Raw genomic sequence first — 21712 nt, 5'->3', positions numbered from 1 at the left:
GGTTTGATTGAGTTTTTGCTCCCACATCATTTATTTCCTCCATATCTGTAAGAAAGCAATCAAGAAAAAGAGAAATATCGTTCAGAGTAAGCTGTTACATAACAAGAAGTCACGGCCCCTAGTTCCCCACATGCTGGATGAGGAAATAAGACGTTGTAATAATGAGTCGAGTTTGAATAATTTAGATTATTTTGAATTTACACCCTGTTACATTCAATCTTCATTTGACTAATGAATATTTCACTTTAAAGTATCACACTCCTAATTGTCCTGTTTGTCTGTTAATGATCATCTCTCTCTCGGGGGGGAAGGAAGCAACAGGAGGCAGCAGGGAGGAATAAACCCAACCAGGGTGTCACGAGCAGGATTTATTGTGAAGCTGGACCTGATTGCATTGATCACAAGGGGCCGTGCAGTATTCTCACGAGTTTCTGTGAATGCACTGTACGGTCACTTCCTCGCGTTGAGGCCTGAGATGAAAGATGAGAAGAGAGAAACAAGGAGTCTGTGTTTTATTTGTTCCTTTCAGATGATTTGTGTCCTGCTGCTGCTGCAACCTCGAGAAAATCACTTCCACTAGTTACTAGTTGCTGCTCCTCCTAGTAGAAAACACATTTCCTGGGTTTGATACTTAAATGTGTGAGCGATTTCGTGCAGCTTGATTGAAGTTAAAGGGACAGTTTGTCCTTTATGCTTCCTGGTGGAGGACGGAGGAGGTGAAGCTGGAGATCGAACCACCGAGACCCACGTCTTCATATAGTAGCTCCACTCCACTTGGCCGTGATGAAGCTTGTTCCTCAGTGGAACGTTGTAGTTTAAATGGTGAGGTTTCACATTTAATAAACCGAAGTGGGGCAGTTGTAGAGACGCTGGAGATGAACTTTATTATCGTCTTTATACATCTTGTAAGAATTCATCCTGAAGTGTTTTGTACTTCATGGGGTCGGTGTTTCCAGGGACTCAGACCAGCGTCCCCAGATGAAAACAACATGAAGAGTTTAATTCTCTCTCAGCGGTTCCATTAATCTGCCGCTGCCCGACATCGGAGCTTCACCTTCCTGTTCGTCAGGCCGTGGGACGAGCTCTTAGACTCAGACGAGATGAGAAACAACAGAAACACACAGGGTGAACAGGGACCGTGGGGGGTGCAGGGACAGAGCCATCACTGCTGTTTGATTCTCGGCTCTGCTGTGTTGATTGGATTTCATGGCTTGAACTGACGTGGTCTCGAGACGGGAGGATTGTGAGATTGATCGTGTTGGCGGTGAAGGTCACCGTCCGAAAAACCGATGTCATGTCACAAGATGTATAGTTTCTATAAACCGACGTTTTTTAAAGGCATTTAGTGTTTCTCCCTTTTAAATGACCGAGCGCTTCAGTGACTCATCAGGAGCGGCTGAATAAACACAGCTGAATAGACGAGAGCTTTGGTATCGATTGTTTTACGAGAACAGGCAGAACCGTGTTGGTCCGGTCATCACACTGGGAGCTGATGGGAAAACAGCCTTTCATATCGAAAGTGATACTGAAGTGTGAGATTAGTCAACATCAGTGAATGGGCTTCAGGGAGCGAGAGGATGTGCTGCTGCTGCTGCTGCTGCTGCTCAGGATCCTGATCTCAGGGGGGGGGGGTTGTTCATGTGGTGAATCTGGACTTCCTGTCGTCTTCAGCAGACCCTCGGGCCTCTTTGATCTCGGTGACTTTGATTGATTCCCAGTCGCTGCTGTGACTTGTTTTGTTCACAGATAATTGATGTGATCTGCTCCTGTTGCTCCTTCAGGGAGGATTCAGACTGTAAACAGCTCCTCATTAAACTGGGGGCCACATGGGGCCACATGGGTGGGGAAAGAGAATCAGGGGGGGGGCACACACCTCTACTGGTGACGAGGGAGGAAGTGGGTTTACCCACGTTTACAAAAACCTGCGTCTATCTGTTCATTTTGGTGTAAAAGAGGATTGACGGTGTCTTTACTGAAGAACATTTTCGATTTTCAGTCACAGGATCCACTGAAACAAGATGTCTGTCTGTGATTCTAACGTTTCAATGCAAGCTTTGGACGTGTATAGGAGTATTTTAATGATATCACAGATCTCCTCCAGCCCTGATCCACTCTCTCCTCCCATGATGCAGCAGCAGCATCGTTATCCCACTTTGTTTGTGTCTGTAGTCGTCTCCTCCTGGAGATGCTTCTCCTCCCAGCGTCAGACTCTGTGTCTCTGTCAGTTGTGGATCTCACAGGTTTACTGAGTGGTTTGTTTGGGCTTCAGGCAGCACTCGTCCCCCGGCCTGCTGCAGATTGAACTGGGCACTTACAGTGTGTTGTCTGTGGGGGGGGCGCTGCCGAGTCTAAAGTCAAGGAAGAGAGTGTGAGATCTGCAGGAAACACAGTTTGCTGTGGATGTGGGACCCTAGATGATCGCCTGTAATCTGCAGGATGTGCTCTCATATCCCTGATAGGTGATAGATTCGGTTTAGCGGTGGGCGACGTGCAGGCCAGTGAACTTCTCCCAGACCAAACGGAGAAAACCCTTTCCTGTCCACACACTGTGCATTTATCTGCTGTGTGATACGACTTCCAGCTGAAGGTGTGGGAGTGTTCTCCACCTCGACTGTGGGAATCGTGCCCGTGGCAGCTTCACCTACAACAGGAGATTATCCCGATGTTTATGAAACAAGAATCTGAATAAATAATTCACCAGCTCTTTGCCTGATTTCTCAGTTGTAACAATTGGCTTGGTAGAAATGGGGATTTCTGCTGACACTCCTGCAAGTCAAACAGCCGCGAGCATTCTCTGCTTTCCTACAAAACAAATGTCTGTGATTGGAGAAGCCAAGGAAAGCAAACAGGAGCCTGGGGAGTCACACACAGAAAGGTGCTAATAATCATGCAGAACATTTGTCTTTACGGAGCCGGCTGGATCAACACTGTGATTCATGGAAGAGATTTTTATCTTCTAAGAACTGGAAAAGTTGTGAATGTTTGAAACTTAGTAAGTTTCCCATAAAACCTATTTGCTGAAGAGGCCAAACTTTTTTCTTCCAAAAATGTGAGAGTACAGTTGACAAATCACATCTTATCTTTTATAAAAGTGGACTTCCCCTCACACTGTCTGAAAATGTTAAGAAAACAAGTCGAGCTTAAAGTTTCTTTCTGGATCGAGAGCAGATTGAAAGCGTCTCTGTGACATTGAACTTGTGATAAAACAGCTTTCTCAAGGTCAAGGGTGAACTTTGTACCTCAGCTTTAACCTGTTCTTCTTTCTCTTTGTTTCTGTCCATCACTGCGTTTCTTGACAGACATACATTTAATTTTTACGTTGGTCAGACTATTTGTTCTGCATCTGAGCTCGACCATTTGCAATAATAATAATTAGCAATTCTAAATTCTTGTTTGCACTTTTACCTGAATTCACTTTTAGGAACAAAAACCTGAATATGACTCTCAGGTGAGATCTGAAATTGTTGAAGTGTTGTAAAGACGTCAGAGATCATTTTATCCCGTGAGTTTGAGTTCAGACTGATTTCTGAGTTTGACTCCAACACGGAGTCGGATTGCATCACTAGGATTAAAGCCAAACATGTACAAGACATTCCTTAAGAAAAATGAAAAGTTAACTGTATGTGCCCATAATGATGCAGGATCAGGAAGTGGACCTTGTTTTTTTCAAATTAATTTCATTTCATTTACTAAAATAATCCCATCGAACTCTCTTTGAATTACGACTGAACGGTCACTGCTGTGCAGCTTGTGTGAGTCAAACCCCCCCCCCCCCCCCCCCCCCCCACCCCCCCGATCCCACCTCAGTTCTTCATCTATCCTGAAAAGTTTAGACCCCCCCCCGATGAAGACCTTCTCCCAGTGAGAGCTGCTGGTTCAGCTCCCGACTCGCAGCAGCCTGCGACTCAAAGAGCAGGGACGAGCTCTGTGAGCAAAGTGCTTCTCTGGAGCGAAGATGACTCCGTTACAAACAAATGGAAAACGTGCCTGGAATGACAACGGCAGCAGGGCTGATTGTTCTGGTGATAAATTGACACGCCCGCCTGGTCATTGTTGCCGCTGCTCATTCTGCTCTTTGCTCGGCAGATGAGAACGATTTCTCCGGAGTGCGCCCACGCACACGGAAAGATTTTAAGAATGTATACCCGAGGAAAAGAGGGAAACTTTCAATCCATCCAGGTTTCTAAGTTTCTGCCGTGTGTGTCATCATCGCTCCTGGGAATCCTCCGTCTTCTCCACGAAGCTCAGCGTGTGTGACACAGCCAGTGTTAACAGATCAGTTTGTGTGAGAGAAGAAACTCAGGTGGAAGTGCTCATCCAGCGAGGGACGAGTGTTATTATTATTATTATTAGTAGCATCCAAATGGAGATACACACAGAGAGGAGAGGGCTGGACGTGAACCTGTGTCACTCTTTTTATTTCACTCTTCCATTAAGTCATTGCAGAGCTTACATTGTATGAAATGATAAAAGAAATAGCTTCTTCTTTTGTTTTCTTCTTATCTTTTGTCAACACAATATTCAGGAAAAACTAGTGCAAGTAATATCCTGAGGCAATGTTATACCAAATTATCACTGTAAATATGACAGTAGTTCATACATTAATATTTTAATAAATAAGTGAGAAAGTATTACATTAATCCAGAGACTTGCCTCTAACCTAACCCTTATCCTAACCTTTACTTAAACCTAAAACTAACCTTAACCTGACTTTAAAACATGTCTTCACCCTAAAACGTAAAGATTTACTTTATGCTTTTTGTTCCCATAAGGAAGAGACAAGTCCCCATAATGTGAATGTGTGAATAGATCTCGGTCCCCACAACATGAGTATATACTATAGTTGTGAGGACACTCACTTACCTTAACCTTAACCTTCACCTTAACCTTCACCACTAAATACCTAATCCTAACCCTAGACCCAAAAGCTAACCCTCAAACAGCCATTTGAAAGTGAAAGTGAGGACCTGCCAAAATGTATTGAACCAAAAATTGGCCTTTATGACTATACACACACACACACACACACACACACACACACACACACACACACACACACACACACACACACACACGCAGCCACTCATGTTGACAGATGGGTGTGTAGGATGCCAGGGAAATGAGAATTACAGTAAGAGCAAATGTCTGAACTCCTCCGCGTGCCCCTGAGATCTTATCTGCTGTGATCTGGCCCGACGCCCGGGTCGAGGATTCACCCCGAGCAGCACTTGGATATTAGGTTTCATTTTCACATGCTAATGAAAGTGGAGTGAGGGGGACGGGGACGGGGGGGGGGGGAGGAGAAGAGATGGAGAAAAAGATCCTCGCTGCAGAGGAGGAAAGTTGTGATTTATATTTGTCACACAGATGCGTTAAGCAGAGTGGGGGCTGGCGGAGGGAGGAGGAATTTGGTGAGCTGGCAGGAATGAAAAACATTCAAGGGAAGAAGAGACAAAAAGGTAAATGAGGATAGTCTGTAGTGGAGCACGAGGTTTTCACTGCTGCAGATCTGAAGCTGATCTCTACGAGAGCAGACAACTCACATGTGCATCTGAAGCACACATCTCAGGACTAGTTAGAGACACTCTTAGTTCATTTCAGTTTGGTTTATACCTAAAAGTCCACGTAAGGACACGTAACACAATACGGTCGAGATACTTACAATACTAGAGAAACCTGTTAGTTAGCAGAATGGTAACAGTAACGTGAAGAAACCTCCGACAGAACCAGACTGGTCCAGAGTTTAGACTGTTTAGAAAAATGGACGTAGTCTTCTCCCTGTCTCCCTGTCTTCTCTCAAACTACCAGCAGGGGGCGACTCCACTGGTTGTTTCTATAGAAGTCTCACTTTATGACGTCAGTAAACATTAAGGAGTTTATGTCTCAATCTCTAGTTTCGAGTCTTCTTCAACACAGCTGATGTTCATTCAGTAAGTTATGATCATTTAGAGTCAAAGAGACAGTGTTGGGGCGAGGATGTCATGTGATTGACAGCTAGTATCGTCCAATGGGCTTCTATTGGTTTTCTATTGATTATTCCATCGAGTAATCGGATAAGAAATACTTTTGTGTGTGTGAGTTGATGCCCCCCCCCCTTCTTTCTCCTCCCGGTTGCAGCCTGTCACACACACACACACACACACACTATAATTTCAGTGTTTACTATAACGTAGAAATAAATATGTATTGCTTGTTTGCAGGGATTTCCCCAAAAGCTGTGAACAGACGACGCTGAAAATTAAACACAACACTGACGATTATTTTTAATTAACAGTAAACAGCTTCAGTAAATTGAACTAACTGTGCACAGCTGCTACTCTGGGAAGTGTTTTGGTTTTCCGACAGCACCTGAAGGCAGCACCGTAACGAAACCTATAGGCTAAATGTCGTTTGCATCGTAAACGGCGCTTTCTGTCGTCTTGGTTCCTTACTGTCTTGAAACACGCTCGTTGTGCGACAGTAATCGTCGTCCGTGTGAAACAGTGGCCACTGAGCAGGACAAGAGCTCGTCTACTCACATTCAGAGACTTTAAATCGATTATCTTTAGTAGTGGATTCACTCGAGTTACTCAGGAATTGTTTCAGCTCCAGTCTGTAGCGAGAGGATCTGCAGAGTCATGTCTCCTCGCCGGGCCTCAGGATTTCTTTGATTTCCAGAACAGCCGCAGCTCCACAGAGGCTTTCCGAGGTCTGCATGAGGCCGGTGGTGTCAGAGGAAGATGCAGTTTCACAACGTGTTTCCAGGTGAAGCAGAGGGAGCTTCTTTCTGAGACAGGGTTTTGTCAGGAGCTGGTGCCTGAGAGGAAGAGGACCAGAACATTTTGTTACTTGTGAGAGATGATTCTCTGTGATTCTGAGAACTGTGATGAGTCACGAGCTGGAGGACGATGCACGGTGACACCAGCCCTGTGGTTAACTTGTGAGTCTCAGCTGCTAGGTTCACAAAGGCCAAGTGGCACAGTGCGCACCAGAAGGATAAAAGTCACCTCTATTTAAAACTTTCCTTTCTTTGAACTTCCTTTGAGGACTTCCAGTGAACTTCCTGTCGACTCCAGATAATTTACTGCAGCTGATGAGTTGATGGGTTGGTTTCGGTTCGCTCCTCGTGTTTGCTCATCCCAAGTGGGATTCACTGCAGTTTTCAACTTTCAGCTTGTAAAACAGCCAACATCCTTATAAACGACCCATTTCCAGTAATACACCAGTCATAGATCCACATGTCTGCTGTGACACCTCCTCTATCGTCTCTACAAGCTGCTTTCACACACTGAACTCTGGAGAATCTCCTAAACTCTGGTGAGAGATGAAAGCAAATGTTTGAGTGAGAAGCTCCAGATTTTTCTCTGGGGAAAGAGAAGAACCTCCTGCTGTGTTGTAACCTCTGGAGAAAGTCTGGACCCAGTGGTGAGAACAAACCTCCTTCAGCTGCACAAACCTATCTTTGCACTTAATGTAGAAAAACTACACAAACATATATTAGGTCCAAGTCGATAAAGAGATAATTAAATGGTGTAGACATCACATTGACCGACCATGTTCAGTATCTTTAACCAGGGGCTGCTTAGCTTTAGCTGACCAGCATTATTCATTAAGAGATAGTTCCTGAAGACTTCTCCATCCATCCATCATCCCACTTCTCCCTGAGGGTGCCAGGGGCGGCTGGATCCATCCAGGACGCCGAGCGAGAGGCGGGGGTTCACCAGCGTCTCACAGGACACAGAGACAAACAACCATTCACTCCCACATTCGCACCGTCGGCCCATTTACAGTCTTCAATAATCCGAACCCCATCGTGTATTCCTGCTCTGTGGGAGGAAGCTGGAGAAAAGCCCACACAGACCCACCAGAACCTTCTTTCTGCTGCTGTGCCGCCAATTAACAGTTTCTCCAGCAAACAGTTGATAACGAAGGTTGAACATCTGTCGACACAGTTTGAGTTTCTTCCCCCGTCTTGTTGGGATCCATTTGTTGCCAGCACGGTTCTGATGTGGGATCAAACTGTGTAAACAGCAGCGTGTACTCTGCACATGTTGATCCTTTTGCTGCCGTGCCACTTGGTAACGTTAACACAACCTCACTCAGTCTGTTGTGTTGTTTGCAGCAGCAGTTATTTACCATCAATTTGAGACTCGACATCTTCGAACTCAGGCTCCACAACAACAGCTCTGTGTTTTCAGATAGTTTTGTGATATCTTGACTTTGCAGACAAAATAAAAAAAAACACAGTTCAGACAAGCCACTGCAGCGAGTGTGATGAGGCTGGGATCTCATTTATTTTGTCTTGACCTCACAAAAGTTGTTTTTCAGTCTCTGCACAAAGCTCAATGCTGCAATTGGAAAACAAAAAACAAAATATATATATATATATATATAAGTAACTGCTGTGTCTATTTCATGGAGTTTTTTGGATGAATAGCTTTTTGCCCTGATGTCTCGTGATAAGAGCGAATGAATCCTCGGCACCTCCCACCTGATGAAGCGTGACGAGGATAAAACAGACACATCACCCTTTGATTGCTATCGGCCGCATGTGACTCAGATTACAGTGTGTGCCAGTGAGATGTGTGTGTTGATAAGGGAAAAGCAATTTACCTTCAGTGATTCAGAAACGTGAGCGGTTATGGTGTTTGTTTGGGTGTTGTTACTGAGGATGGTTCCACTGGTGTGATGTAAACAGGAGTGTGTCCTCCCTCCTCAGGAGTGTGTGTGTGTGTGTGTGAGAGTGTGCGTTTGATATGAAGTCTCCTGCAAATCCTCAACCTTCACATTGGATGCAGGGTAAATCCCGAGATAAGAAACGGGCCGAGCACGACACTCTGCAGCGCCGTTACCAGAGTAAATCAGTCTCTAAAGAAGCTGATCGTGCTCCGTCTGATAGCTCTGCCCTCCTCCGTTTGCACCATGAAGCAGCAGATTGGGGAGATATTTTCCACATTGCCTCACGTCTTCAGACGTACGAACCCCGAGTACGTCTGATGAGTTCTTTCCATTTGAAACCTGGTGATAATTAGCTACTCCGGCCCAAGCCAAGGATCTGGAGGCAGGATGGAAAAGACCTTGGGATCGTTGAGCAATATTTTGAACCCAAAAAAACACCCGATTGTGTGTACTCCTCTGACTCGCTGTGAATCATCCACTCGCTTTTCCAGAAGTCAGATGGCAGCTGGACGGGGCTCGTGTGGATCTCGCTCTTCTTTCCATTCACGCTGCCTGCTGGGAACAGCCAAATACTTAACATTCTTGTTGCTTGTTGTGATACTACATCCTCCGTGTCATTGACAGATACAGATGCATTGTGGTAGAGCTTCGATAACGCAATGTGTGAGTCGAGGAATGACGATCCTGCTTTCTGAGTTGTTTGTGACTAGTTTCAGAGTTTGTATCTCACTGCTCTATTTTATCATCTTACTCACTTGTTATTTCCTGCCCAGTTATTTCCTCTACATATTTTATTGCCAGTAAATTGACAGATCTTGATCCTTTGTAGGAGTGTGATGCTTCTTTCAGTTTGACTGAATAATCGGAGGATCTTTTCTCTTTTCACTGCATTTCAGTCTTTATCAGCAGATGCACTCAGGTGATATTCATCTCCAGATGGAAACAGTGAGATGTGGTTTAAAGCTACAGATGATATATCAGATGGTATTTATTTATTTAGTTTTGTACTTCTGCCTAAGAGGTCTTTGACACCAGTTAGAGTTTATTGGATTATTAAACTAAATTAAAGTTTTGCTGACAGTTGCAGGGCGGATCTCATGAATCAGCCAACAGGAATGAGGTCATGTCTCTGATTGACTGGTGCTCTCGCTCCACAACGTAGAACTGAACGTCTGCAAAACCAAAGAGCTGGTGGCCGACTTTGGAAGAGACAGTAAAACTCTCTCCCGCCTCTGACCATCAACGGTCTGGAGGTCGAAAGACTGGACAGTTTCACGTCCTCTCTGAAATGTGATGACGACTCCATCTGCATCAAAAAATACTTCCTTCTCCAGAAAGCTGCAGATCTCCAGAGCTGCAATAGAAAGTTCTCTCACCTTCTCTGTGTCTTCGAGGTACAGCGACTCCACAGCTCAACACAGAAAGCAGCCGCACAGAATCGTTTGCATCGCCTAAAAAAATCATCAATAGCAAACTCTGACTTATACGAAACTCACATTCAGCGCAGGGGTCTAAAAATACTGCAGGACTCTACGCACCCTGCCAACCCTCTTAATACCCCCCCCCCCCCCCCTCAGGGAAGAGACTCAGGGCCATCAAAACTAAGACTTCCTGTTTCCTCAGCAGCTCCGACTGCACAACCATCAAGTCACTAAACGTCTCCTCGATCCTGCATCAGCACTTTACAAAACTGAATTTTACTGTGTTTTGTATTTTAAAAGCACCGGACGTCCTATTCTAATTTTTATAGATTTTACTGTATTTTTATTCTGTATTTATTCTGTATTTTACATACACAGATGTAAGGTATGTTTTTATGTGGGGGGGGGGTTATGTGTTTTGTGTTGTGATTGTTGTGTCGTCGTGGTTACACTGAGGCAAATTCCAAACAACTGAGTTGTGTGGCAATACAGTTTTGAATCTTGAATTGAATCTTGAATCTAAAGCATTGAAACGTCTTTGAAATTAAGATAAAAGATAAACTAATACGGACGAGAGAAACTACAGATCGCTGCCAAGGCTACAAGTATTAATTTTACTCAAATACTCAAATAATAAAGTTGTTCATGCGAGAAAGAACTGAAACAAGGTTAAAATATGCAACTCCACTTGGAACTGTATCCGCACTAAAGATGGAATCCCACTCAATTGGTCCGGGACCCAACCCTCCACACCCTTTCAGTTTTCCTGCCAATGAAAGAACAAACAGGACTAAAAAAAAAACGGTTCCATTCACATCACAGGATTTCACTTCAGCGTTTTTTAATCATTTGTGTTGGGCCGAGAGTGGAAAGTGTTTGTCACTTGACCTTTTCAGCGATGACATTGGGCCGGTTGTTCTTTTAAGAGAAAGAGAGAAAAAAAATAACGGATGCAGGTCACCAAAATATATTGAACTCCCTGAAAGGAAATACAGTGAGCATTTCTTCCCCAGAGGCCGTTCGCACCCTCCCATGAATGAAGCCTAAGTTTTGCAGCATGCTGTAACTGACCGACGCTAACAAGGCCCGGCGTTGTCTGGCCCCCGGCGCTCGCTGGGCTCTCCCTCCGCGCTCGCACACAAACACACCCCCGCACACGCTGGAGATTCTGTTTCCCCAACTACTACGACTCGACAACAGATAAGCAAGCAACAGAGACACACTCAGAGTTTGTGTGGGCGTGGACCGGGTTCGAGTGACAGGAAACGCTCGACGCACTCGGGGGTTGAGAAGGTTGAGTCGTCTCTCGTGTTTCCTGCAGGTTTGGAGATTTACTCACATGGTTTAGCATTAAGACTGGAAGCAAGAGAAACAGCTCGAGTAAAAGTATGACGATCAAACATCTGTTCTCACCAGCTCAGGTTTTTCTTCAACTCATACATAAAGAAAAATCAATACTTACATAAATGTTTTATATTATCCAGTGGCATAATTTTTTATATTTATGTGTCGATATTTCTGCTACAGGAGTCTGTTCTCGCTAGGAAGTACTTGCTCGCTGTGGTAAATATGTTTCTCTGTAATATTATAATGTCTCAACCTCACGATGTAAAGAGCCTTGAGAGATAATCTGTGTTTTCAAGTGTTTCCTCTGAAAGAAACAAGATGAATAAATCTCATTAAAACCCTTCATCTCAGACTGAAGACCAGGTGAAGAGATAAGATTTGAATCAGATTCAAAACTCAGAAAGTTTTCCACCTCAATCAGATGAATGTGAAGCATGGATCTCGTGCTCTGAAGAGTTGATGTCGACCTGAGGGACTCACGGTGATATCTGACCTGATCAGAGCAGGTCCTCGTGCCTTTGAGGGACACATCAGAGACCGAGCCAGTGAAAAGCTTTCCTTCACAATCACATAATCAAGGAGACACACGAAGCTTTAGCTGTGTTTCTTTCCTCGAGTCACTTGTAAAGGTTATTTATAAATGTTAAAGTTCATGAAAGTCAAAAAGCAGAAAGCCTGTGGTGAAGGAAGTTCCTCTCACATACTGTGCACGCAGCAGCTAGTCTCACACAGGCGGCCAATCAGAGCAAACCCTTTACAGTAATTACACTATACACTATAATTAAAATCATGAGCCTGAATATGAGCAGAATTTGTCTTCGTAGCAGTTAGTGTGCTCCTGACAGTAATGAGCCACGGAGCTGATGTCATGTTCACCTGAAGACTGGAGTCAAACACATGTTTACAGCACATATGAGACTCAGAAGCATTTTCAACGTCAAGGCTGAGATATGATTCTTAATTCTTACGTTGTCATGGTTCTTCTCTGCTGTGCCCGAGAGCTTTCATGGGATTTGTTCCTCTGTCACATGCATTCAGGATCCATCTGTCGGAGCCGAGCATGTCGGGAAACCGTCAGTCAGCTTCCCTCCCTGGTCTGTTTGCATAGTGTGAAGTATGTTTGATGTCAGGAGGGAGGTTTTGAGTCTTTCATGTTATCTGCCTGCATTACCTCCTGTGGAGATGCAACATGTGACATTAATTCTGGTATGACAACAGGGATTTATTGCAACATGATAATAGAGTAGCCCCCGGGGGGGGAGATGGCTTTGATTCCGACGACAAACATTGACTCGGGTGTTAAATCCTCCAGCAGGTGGTGAGATAAATGTTTTCAAAGGGACATTTTTATTGTAATGAGCAGATTTTTAATGTTTTATTCATGTGCGCTCGCGTCACATCTCTGTATGTGTGTGTATGTGCACGTTTGTGAATTGGACTTGGCTGATTGCATTAGTCAACAGCAACAACAGTGTTGTTTTGGTTTGATGTAGGGCCCCCAGAAGGGTCCCTTTTTGCTTGGGGCCCTCGAAGTCCCTGGGACGTTTGTGCTGGTTGCTTAGCAGCTGTTTGTCAGTCTGGAACTTGACGTCCCTCAGGATCTCGGCCTCGTTGTTCCCACCGTCTTTCGGGGGCTCGGGGTTCCTCGAGTCCATCTTGGGCCCAGATGTTCTCCTTCACTTGTCTCTCACAAGAACTGATAATAAGACACTGTCTGTCATTAACGCTCCTTTGCTTTTGCTACGAAGTTTACTTTCTCTGGCGAAGCAGCCGGGACTTAGAAATCATTAGCGATGCTTTAATATAAGGCCCAGTGGGGGCAGGAGTGTTGGCTTCAACCTCATGCCTCAACTCCCCGTGAGCCTATTAACAGTGAAGCCGAACCTTCAGGTGGGCCACGGAGAATGCACTTAGACACCCCCCCCCACCCCCTCTCCAGCTCCGAACCACAGGCCTGCATGGGGCCTCCACTGTGAGACGTGGCTGTGCCAGCATCTTTCCTCCTGTTGTGGTGGACTGTTGGTAATTACTGCTGTTGTAGCTGCTGTCACCGCTCATTTTCAACTGTATTGAGGCGGGGGGGGGAGAAAAGGGGCTAAAAAAATATTACCTCAGTCATAAAGGCCTGTGTAATTATGCCGGGTTTATGTGCCCCAGGGAGCCGACAATTCCCTCACATGACAATTAAAGTGGCAGCAGTAAATCCAGTGCAGGTCCAGAACACCTCGGCACAAGGACCACCACACCGGCAGCACGTAGCTAAACTATAAGGGACGGTAACTTTGCTTTGTATTCAGTGTTTATGTTTATGAAAAAGAAACGCTGCAGTACTGAAACAAGTTGTCAACCAAGAAGGATTTGCAGCTCTAATGGCACTGGTCACATACTGGTTTGTTATGGTCCGTACTGCTCGAGACGTTTGGAGCTGGAGCTGATGAGAAAGAGACGAGAGAGGAAATGCCCGATCAGCAGCGCGTTCAGCAAACAGCTTCGAGCCTTTAGAAGGAGAGAATCAAGCTGACCCAGCAGACGCTGTCGTTAATACTGCCGAGGCCAGCTTCTCTCCATGGAGGCTGGGTTCAGAGTCGCAGTGGCCTCATCATCAGTATTGTGTTACCTGATAATACATCCTGAAATTACCTTAAATATATTAAATTATATGTTGATAAATGAGCCAAACTGCAATGACACACACCTTCCACCTTCAATTCAGTAACTTTTTGGTGAAAATGAGTTTAAAGGTTAAAGTTGGTCCTAATGTTCTGACACGCGTTGCTTTCGTCTGTTATATCCCAACAGCATTTCACTGAGTTAATTTCACTTCATCTCTGTGCATCTGCAGCTCATGTTTAATCTAATCCGCATCGTTTCTAATTACCCATTCATAATTTGTTTGACATTTCATTCAACAAACTGTCAGCAGGATTATACAAAAACTACTGAACTGATCTTCTTAAACTTTTACATGTCTGCAAATATTCATCCAAATGTTGTAAGAAATCTTAAATCAAGATCTAAAGACTAATCCAGGCGTAGATTCAAAACCCTAAATACCAAAATGTGATTGTGTAGTAATAACAGCTGAAACCTCCTGATTCTGGGCTCCACTGACAATGTGTCTGAAAATGTTGAAAGTTCAACAAAGTTCAACGTTTTTTAAAGCACAAAAAGACCAAAAACATGAATAATTATTACTCATCCTTTCTGCAGGAAGTGAGTTCTGCCCTGGCAGCGGATGTTTCCCGGTCCAGCACTGATCCGTGGCTCTGTGGCCTCAAACCGCCAATTGACAACAAGTGAACCATTTAAAACGAGTATTTACCAGACGACCACAATGACGTCTGTTCTTTTACCCAAATGATATCATTACTTTCTGCGGCTGAGTCATGTGACATGTGGCTGTCTGTCTGTCAGTGGTCCCCCCCCCCCCCCCGTGCAAGGCAACACGTTTTGATGAGGCGTCCCGTGTCCTGCTTCGTTTGGTGAAATCCTTTGAGATTGCCTCCTTTGAGAACAGCCGCATTCAGGGTGACGCTCTACCCATGATCCTTTGCTATTTCCACGGTCCATGAGCTCACACTAAGCCTAAACCTCCATCAGGAAGCCTGTGTGAAAGGGGAGCCGTGCCGCTTGCACCTGCTGATGTTGCAGCCTAACGCATGAAAGCTGGAGGAGGAAATGCAGTGTTTGATTGATGTTACAGTTCACGACAGAGACGTGAGCGTCTGATGATTTCACATCTGAAACGATCCTTTCAACATCAAGTCTCACCAACTTAACGTAACTATTATAGTTTGAACTTTAAAGCTTCTCCTCAGTTGCTCCCACACTGCTTTTACTCCCAATTTTGCCACGAGCCAAATGACTTTCAGCTCACACAATGAAGTTTATGTAAATTCCCGGCCTCAATCTTAATGTGCATTTCCGTATCATTTCAATCCTGCCGTCCCGCTACATAGCAGAAACAGATAAAAGGATTATGAGCTGTATTTTATGCAGAAATGCTGCTTAATGTTGCTGTAATACCCGGGATGCATGTGGGGCATTTCTCCACGGATGAGACGCTGAATGCCTTTTTTCTTATTTGTCAGCCGCACTAACGTTTAGAAGATCTGCAGAAGCTTTGTCCCACTTGTTTATGCATTTGAATATAGGCAAGCAAATGCAAATTTCCCCTTTTGGTTTTACTATAAATAACGTGTCACTCTTGCAATGTATCTGTGTTCCTCGTATTAACGGGGTTGCCGGAACGTGCGAGCATCTGTGAAGGCTGCAGTATGGATATTTATGCCATCGCAGCAGACACAGTAGATTTCCACTCCAGGCTGATGGCGAGCTGCCTGTCGCCTACCTCTGGGCCATTTTTAGCCCTGGGGCGGCTCTGGCTGGCCTCGTTGCCACCTTGCTCCGTGCCACGTGTGGGCAGGAGCTGGCCGGGGGCCCCTCCCGTCTCCTGGGCTGCTGCTGCTGCTGCTGCTGCTGCTGCTGCTGCACGGTGCGGCCCCCGGGGGACAGGGCGATGGGTGGGGGCTCGCCGCTGACTGAAGCACACTAGTGGTCTTAAGGAGCGCTGCTGAGGGGAAGTCCTGTGCGTTTGAAGTAGGGACCTCAGAAAGCCTGTTTACTCTAGAGGGGGAGGGGGGGGGGGAGCTGGCCCGCTGCACAAGAATGCCTGTGTCATGACGGGAGCGGCGGAGGGGAGGAATGTGCTCCACAATCCCAACACTGTCGGAGACGGGCCACGGCTGAGGTGGCAGCCATTTCTCACTATTTATTTTAGCTCCCGCTCCACTCAATCACCGGCCCTGTCTGCGGCGCTAAGCATCCCTGGAAAAATGAAAAATGGCTTGTGCTTTTATTTATGGCCTGAGATTTCTATGCGTGTGCCAGACACCTACAGGCTGTTGATGAAATGTCAAGAATTTGAATTTTTGCAAAATTAAATTATTTATCAGGGTGCAGATATCTCGGAGGCACTGGAGAGATTATTTTTTTAATATTCAGATAATTTGAACATGCGAGTGAGGACATCTCCAGCTGAGACCCCCTGGGAATGTCTTTATCTGCTTCTAAGGGTTCTGAAGTGTTAATATCCCAACGTGAGATTGAACGGTTATGAATAAATGCCTATATTCGTCTCCATGGGATATTTCCAACGGGACTGAAGAGCAGCGAAGGTCACTTTCAGTTTGGAGCTCCGACACATTCGTCAGGTTGAGCCGAAGCCCATGAAATGAGATTTGTTTTGACTCGCCCCGCTGCCAAATGTTCTAACACGGCAGGATGATGGCTTACCAAAACGTCTCTAATACACAGGCCACTCTTGAGTCCCTGTGACCTTTGTTTACCGAGCCCTGGCTTGTTTGGAAATGGGCTGCGTGAACCTGCGTGAACCCAATTTTCTGTTCAAGGCCGGCGCTGTGTTGCCGAAGGGCCACGGGCAGACGTTTATGGACATTACCACGGAAGAAGACCTCCCCCGCCTCCGGTTTATATTCAATATTATGGTCAGAATGAAGATCTGCTGGTGTTGAAATGCACAGGGACCCATCACATGCACAGCTGGAGACCAGAGAGGGAGATTTTATTCAGTTGTCGCTCGTCCAGGGGTCTGATGACTGTCACAGGGTTCACGTCACTCTTTGCTTGCTGTAGAAATGATTGCAGGGTTTTCACATTCAGACGGTCGACAGAAAATTGTAGATAATTTTTGTTTCTGATGGAAACATTAACGAGTCGAATGGCAGCGTTTCTGTTATCGAAGAGTTTCAGAGTTGAACAAACTTTGGAGTAAAAGTTTCTGAACGATGTTGTAGTGACAGCCTCAGAAAACAACCTCCTCCGCCTGAGCACCTTGGATAAACACGGAGGGTTCACAAACACCCGATCTCAACTTAAAGATGATCTGAGATTAAAGTGAAGCACGTACAAAACAAATATAAACATAATGGAGGTAGAATCACAAGCAGCCACAGAGAAACTCACCCTGATCATTTATCCACATCGCTGCCAAGAATGTCCCTGCTGGGGTTTGAACCTGCGTCTCTCCGGCCGGCTGCTGTTACGACCAACCGAGCTGCTGCTGCTGCCCCGAGCATCTTAATTCTGTCATTATAGTGGAAAATTAAATCTGCCGAGCGAGTGTCGAGGGATTTCTGTGGCCACCCTCTGGTCGAGGATTACCCCTGGGACCAGATGAAGGTTTTCATCCCAGCAGTTGTCCCCTGGAAGCTGGACAGAGACGCTCAGAGTGTAGAGCTCGGCTGTAATAAGGGACATTAGTGTCTTCATCAGAAAGGAGAAGCGGTTTCATTGGTCTGATTCTGTACAACTCAGATTATTCACTTTCATATCGAGTGGAGACGGACGCTGCTTTAGAGACAAACCTGTCGTTCATGACTGAATGACAGTGAAGAGTTTGAACGACCTGAACACGCTCGGCCGTGCACGAGCTGCTCTCACACACACGTGTTGTCCTTGTTGCTCAGTAAAGACATCCTCAGCTGTAACGTGGGCTTTTCATCGCATTGAGCTCAAGAGTCTTCAGAGCGTTTACGAGGAGGGAGCCCGAGGTTCATTGAGCAGCAGCATGTGGACATGAAGTATCATTAGCTGTGTGTCGTGCAGCAGGTTGTATGTTCACACATCTCAGTGGTTGTGTTACTGCCTCTCAGGCACGTTCACTGCTGCAGGATTCATTCTGTGCTGACTGAGTGAAAGATCCTTTTCATGAAAGTATTGTTTTTAATTAAAGTATTTCCAGCTGGAATCAACTTATATACAAAGACTAATAATAATCTGACAATGTTTATCACAGACAACATTTTAAAATATATAAACTTGTAGGTGTTACAGGGCCACGTTGATGGAATCTCAAACTTCAAGTTTCGTTTTGCTCCAATAAAAAATCATTTTCACGTTGAATCAATCAGTGTATGAATTATGTTTTGACTGATAATCAATGAACATAATGCTCTTCACAGTTGAGTCCAAAGTGTCATCATCACTTTGCTTGATTTTTGTAACCAACTGTTGAAAGAAACCCAAATCTATTCAAACGAGATTGATTCATTGATACTTCATCCCCTTCACCTCCTTCACCTCCTTCATCTCCTTCATCTCCTTCACCTCCTTCATCCCCTTCACCTCCTTCATCTCCTTCATCTCCTTCATCTCCTTCATCTCCTTCACCTCCTTCACCTCCTTCACCTCCTTCATCTCCTTCATCTCGTTTCTTCACCGTGTGTTAGAATCACTCCAGTCAACAAAACCCTGACTCCGCCCTGCACATCAGATAATATCTAATCTGATCAGAGAGGAGACTTCAGATGGGTTTGAAGTCTAATGCACACTGTGCGTATCCAATCAGGCAGAACTATCATTTCATAATGATGTCATGATGATGTAATTCCCATATGATCATGAGTTACTCCTCAAACCGAAGCTTGATGTGTCTTTTGTTTTATAATATGCAGAATATTTGTTGAAGTTGAGCTTAACTCTAAAAGTTAATCATCAGACGATGTTTCCTGATTTCAGGAACAGAGCAGGAATGTATATAATTCAACCTCTGACACACACACAGTTGCTAAAACATCTGTATGATCTCTGTCCAGAACCACAGCTGGATGTACCTGGGACGCTCGACTCTGTGGCCCAGCAGGTCAACGCCACCATCAGCCGCCGCCGCCGCCGCCGAGACGCCGGAGAGGACGACTACAACATCGAAATCCTGCTGGGGGTCGACGACTCGGTGGTTCGATTCCACGGCAAGGAGCATGTGCAGAACTACCTGCTCACCCTCATGAACATAGTAAGTCACTGCCCCACTTTCTCTGTTTGTTAATATTCATACAAACCCTCACGTCGTTTTAAATGTTCACACGTTTCATAAAACGCACTTTGTTTGTTCCTGTCGTCCACAAACAAACAGAGATTTTAACGAAGTCCAAAAAGCAGCATTTTAAAAAACTTCCTGTGTATCTGTGAAACGAAGCTCTGGGAATTGATTGAGAGACGTCTGCCCAGAACAGTTTGACTGGGACCACAGTGTCCTGCACTGCTGCTCCACAGATCTTTGTCTTTATTGCCACATTCTTGTCTGGACAAAGATATGTTCTCAAATAAATTTTTTAGTGGAGTGAGGTTTTTTTTTGTTTTTTTTTTAATTAAGACCTTAGGGGCCAAATAAAAACTTGTTTGAAAACAAGCACCTAAAACCTGAGGGTTTTCTAAAGAGCTGCAACTTTTACTGAGCCCGTTATGTCTCAGCCTCTGGAGCAGACGGACAAAACTAATTGGCTGCTTCTACATTTGTCTCACACTGGAAATCATTATATTTCCCCTAAAGTTCAAGAAAAAAGGTTCAACTAAATCCTCCCACTTCCTCCTCCTCCTCCTCCTCCTCCTCCTCCTCCTCCTCCTCCTCCTCCTCAAACATGTCTCCCAGGTCAGCAGGGACATCATCTGCGTCTGAATCTTCATCATTGTTTTCTGTCAACAAAGCTCTTCTGTAATCTGCTTCAACATCGTTCCCCTGAAATTTAAAAACTTAAATAAATAAATAGAGCGCTGAACAACCAGCTACATTCCCCTTAGTGGATTCCACCTCTACTACAAGCATTTCAGTGAATTAGGTACAAGCAAGATATTCTCTCTGCCACTGTTTGTCTTACAAGTGACCGTCAAAACATTAAGGTGTAGGAGCAACAGAAATAACGAACCTTCAGTTGGCTTCTGGTTTATTCATGAGACGTGAGGATCAGGCAGCACTTGGTTCAGTTCTGTAGCTCAGAGCCTGAAACGATACGGAGGAGGATCAGCTCTGCTCTGCCATAACAATCACTTAGTCAGTGTGATCTCAATCTACGAGCCAGCAGCGTTTACACCTGTGGTTCCCCTGCGTTGTCTCACTGTTCATATTCTCAGCTGCTGGGAGCATCGAGCCAGAAGTGGCCTCTGAAGGATCAATTACTCCTGCTCACACTCAAAGTGTTGCGCCGCTGAACCTGCAGCACCACCTTCTTCTGCGAGCTTCTGCTCTGGGTTGGCGTCACCTCAGCGGGGTCTTGTACTCAGTCGGTTCAGACAGTCGGTCGCCTCGGGGGCCACAGTGGAACGACAGTGTTTATCATCAGGGGGCCACAGAGAAGCCTCGCTAGTGGCGGGAGACGTCGGCCGTGCTCGCCACCGTTTGCTGGCTGCAGACCGAGGTGCTGCCCTAGTGAAGCATTTGGATGCAGACGGAGAAGCGCCACTGATTTCATGCTTCCTGCAGAGAGGCTGCTGCGGAGGCTGATCTTCAGCAACACGTCGGCTGGGGATCTGAGCCTCCCTGAGGGAGCGCGGCTGAGATGAACATGACAGTTTGTCACATATGCAAATGCACGCTAATCCTGATAGCCATGTTTGTTTTGTGCTGCTGATGGCGTGGGGCAGAGAAACGACACTGAAAACACGCAGGCACTTTGGGAACAAGCGGCAGAATTCAAAGAGACAAAGCTAATCGTTGACAAGCAGGTTAGGTTCTGTTGTGGGATGACGAGTCAGCCATGAACAGGATTGTTCTGCTGCTGATTGTGTCAGGTTGATTTTGAGAGTGTCACAGTTTTTATCCTGCTTTGTGTGCCGAGTACAGAAAAGGGCTCGTTGTGCGTTTCCTGTGAATGTGTTGCTCCAGAAATATGTTATAATCCTTTTCAAACAGCGCAGCAGGAGATTATCCTTTCAGATGCATTGATTACATCATTTTGTCTCTGCTCTTTTCTCTGCCGTCCTTTAACTTTTGTCTGCATTGTGTTTGTCTGAGAACGTGGGGGAAATGAGGATCGTCCCCGTCGCCTTCGCCGGCTTCGGTACCGGTGACAGTTCTTTGTTCTCCATGTACAAACAGACTGAGGCTTTAGTGTTTTGGGACTGGGAGCAGTTTGGTTAGAAGAGGAGATGAATTGAATGTCCTGGGTTGAGCAGCATCACGTAGCAGTGACTGGAGGTTTAAAAGCTGCAGGCTCCACCGACTGGGAGGATTTCAACCGTTTGTTGGCCAGCGCTGTGATGAGTGTGACGCGCTTCTGTTCGCTGGGATCGGCTCCAGCTCCCTGCGACCCCGCGAGAAGTGGCAGAGCTGGTGGAGCCGTGGATGCTCAGGTCCCGTGAGTCCTGGAGTCTGGGTTCAGGTTAGAGAGTCTGTCAGGGAAAGGGACGAATCTTAAACAAAACTAATTTCATTCAAAAGGGACCAAGCGCTGAGAGTTTGGATTATTTTGTCAAACGTCCTCTCGTCTCCA

At 45.5% G+C, this 21712-nt stretch overlaps 1 protein-coding gene across 4 annotated transcripts in view; it reads left to right on the top strand.

Annotated features, from left to right (window-relative positions):
• Positions 1 to 21712, top strand: part of adamts3 (ADAM metallopeptidase with thrombospondin type 1 motif, 3) — a 105180-nt gene that overhangs the window by 26900 nt on the left and 56568 nt on the right. For all 4 annotated transcript variants that reach the window (XM_034596021.1, XM_034596019.1, XM_034596022.1 and 1 more), the window contains exon 5: positions 19043 to 19239. In XM_034596021.1, coding sequence (XP_034451912.1) covers positions 19043 to 19239 — 197 coding nt within the window. The remainder of the gene's footprint in view (positions 1 to 19042; positions 19240 to 21712) is intronic.

This window comes from Hippoglossus hippoglossus, chromosome 9, assembly GCF_009819705.1.
Source record: "Hippoglossus hippoglossus isolate fHipHip1 chromosome 9, fHipHip1.pri, whole genome shotgun sequence".
In the NCBI taxonomy this organism is placed as follows: Eukaryota; Metazoa; Chordata; class Actinopteri; order Pleuronectiformes; family Pleuronectidae; genus Hippoglossus; species Hippoglossus hippoglossus.
This window is presented reverse-complemented; position numbering and strand designations above follow the sequence as displayed.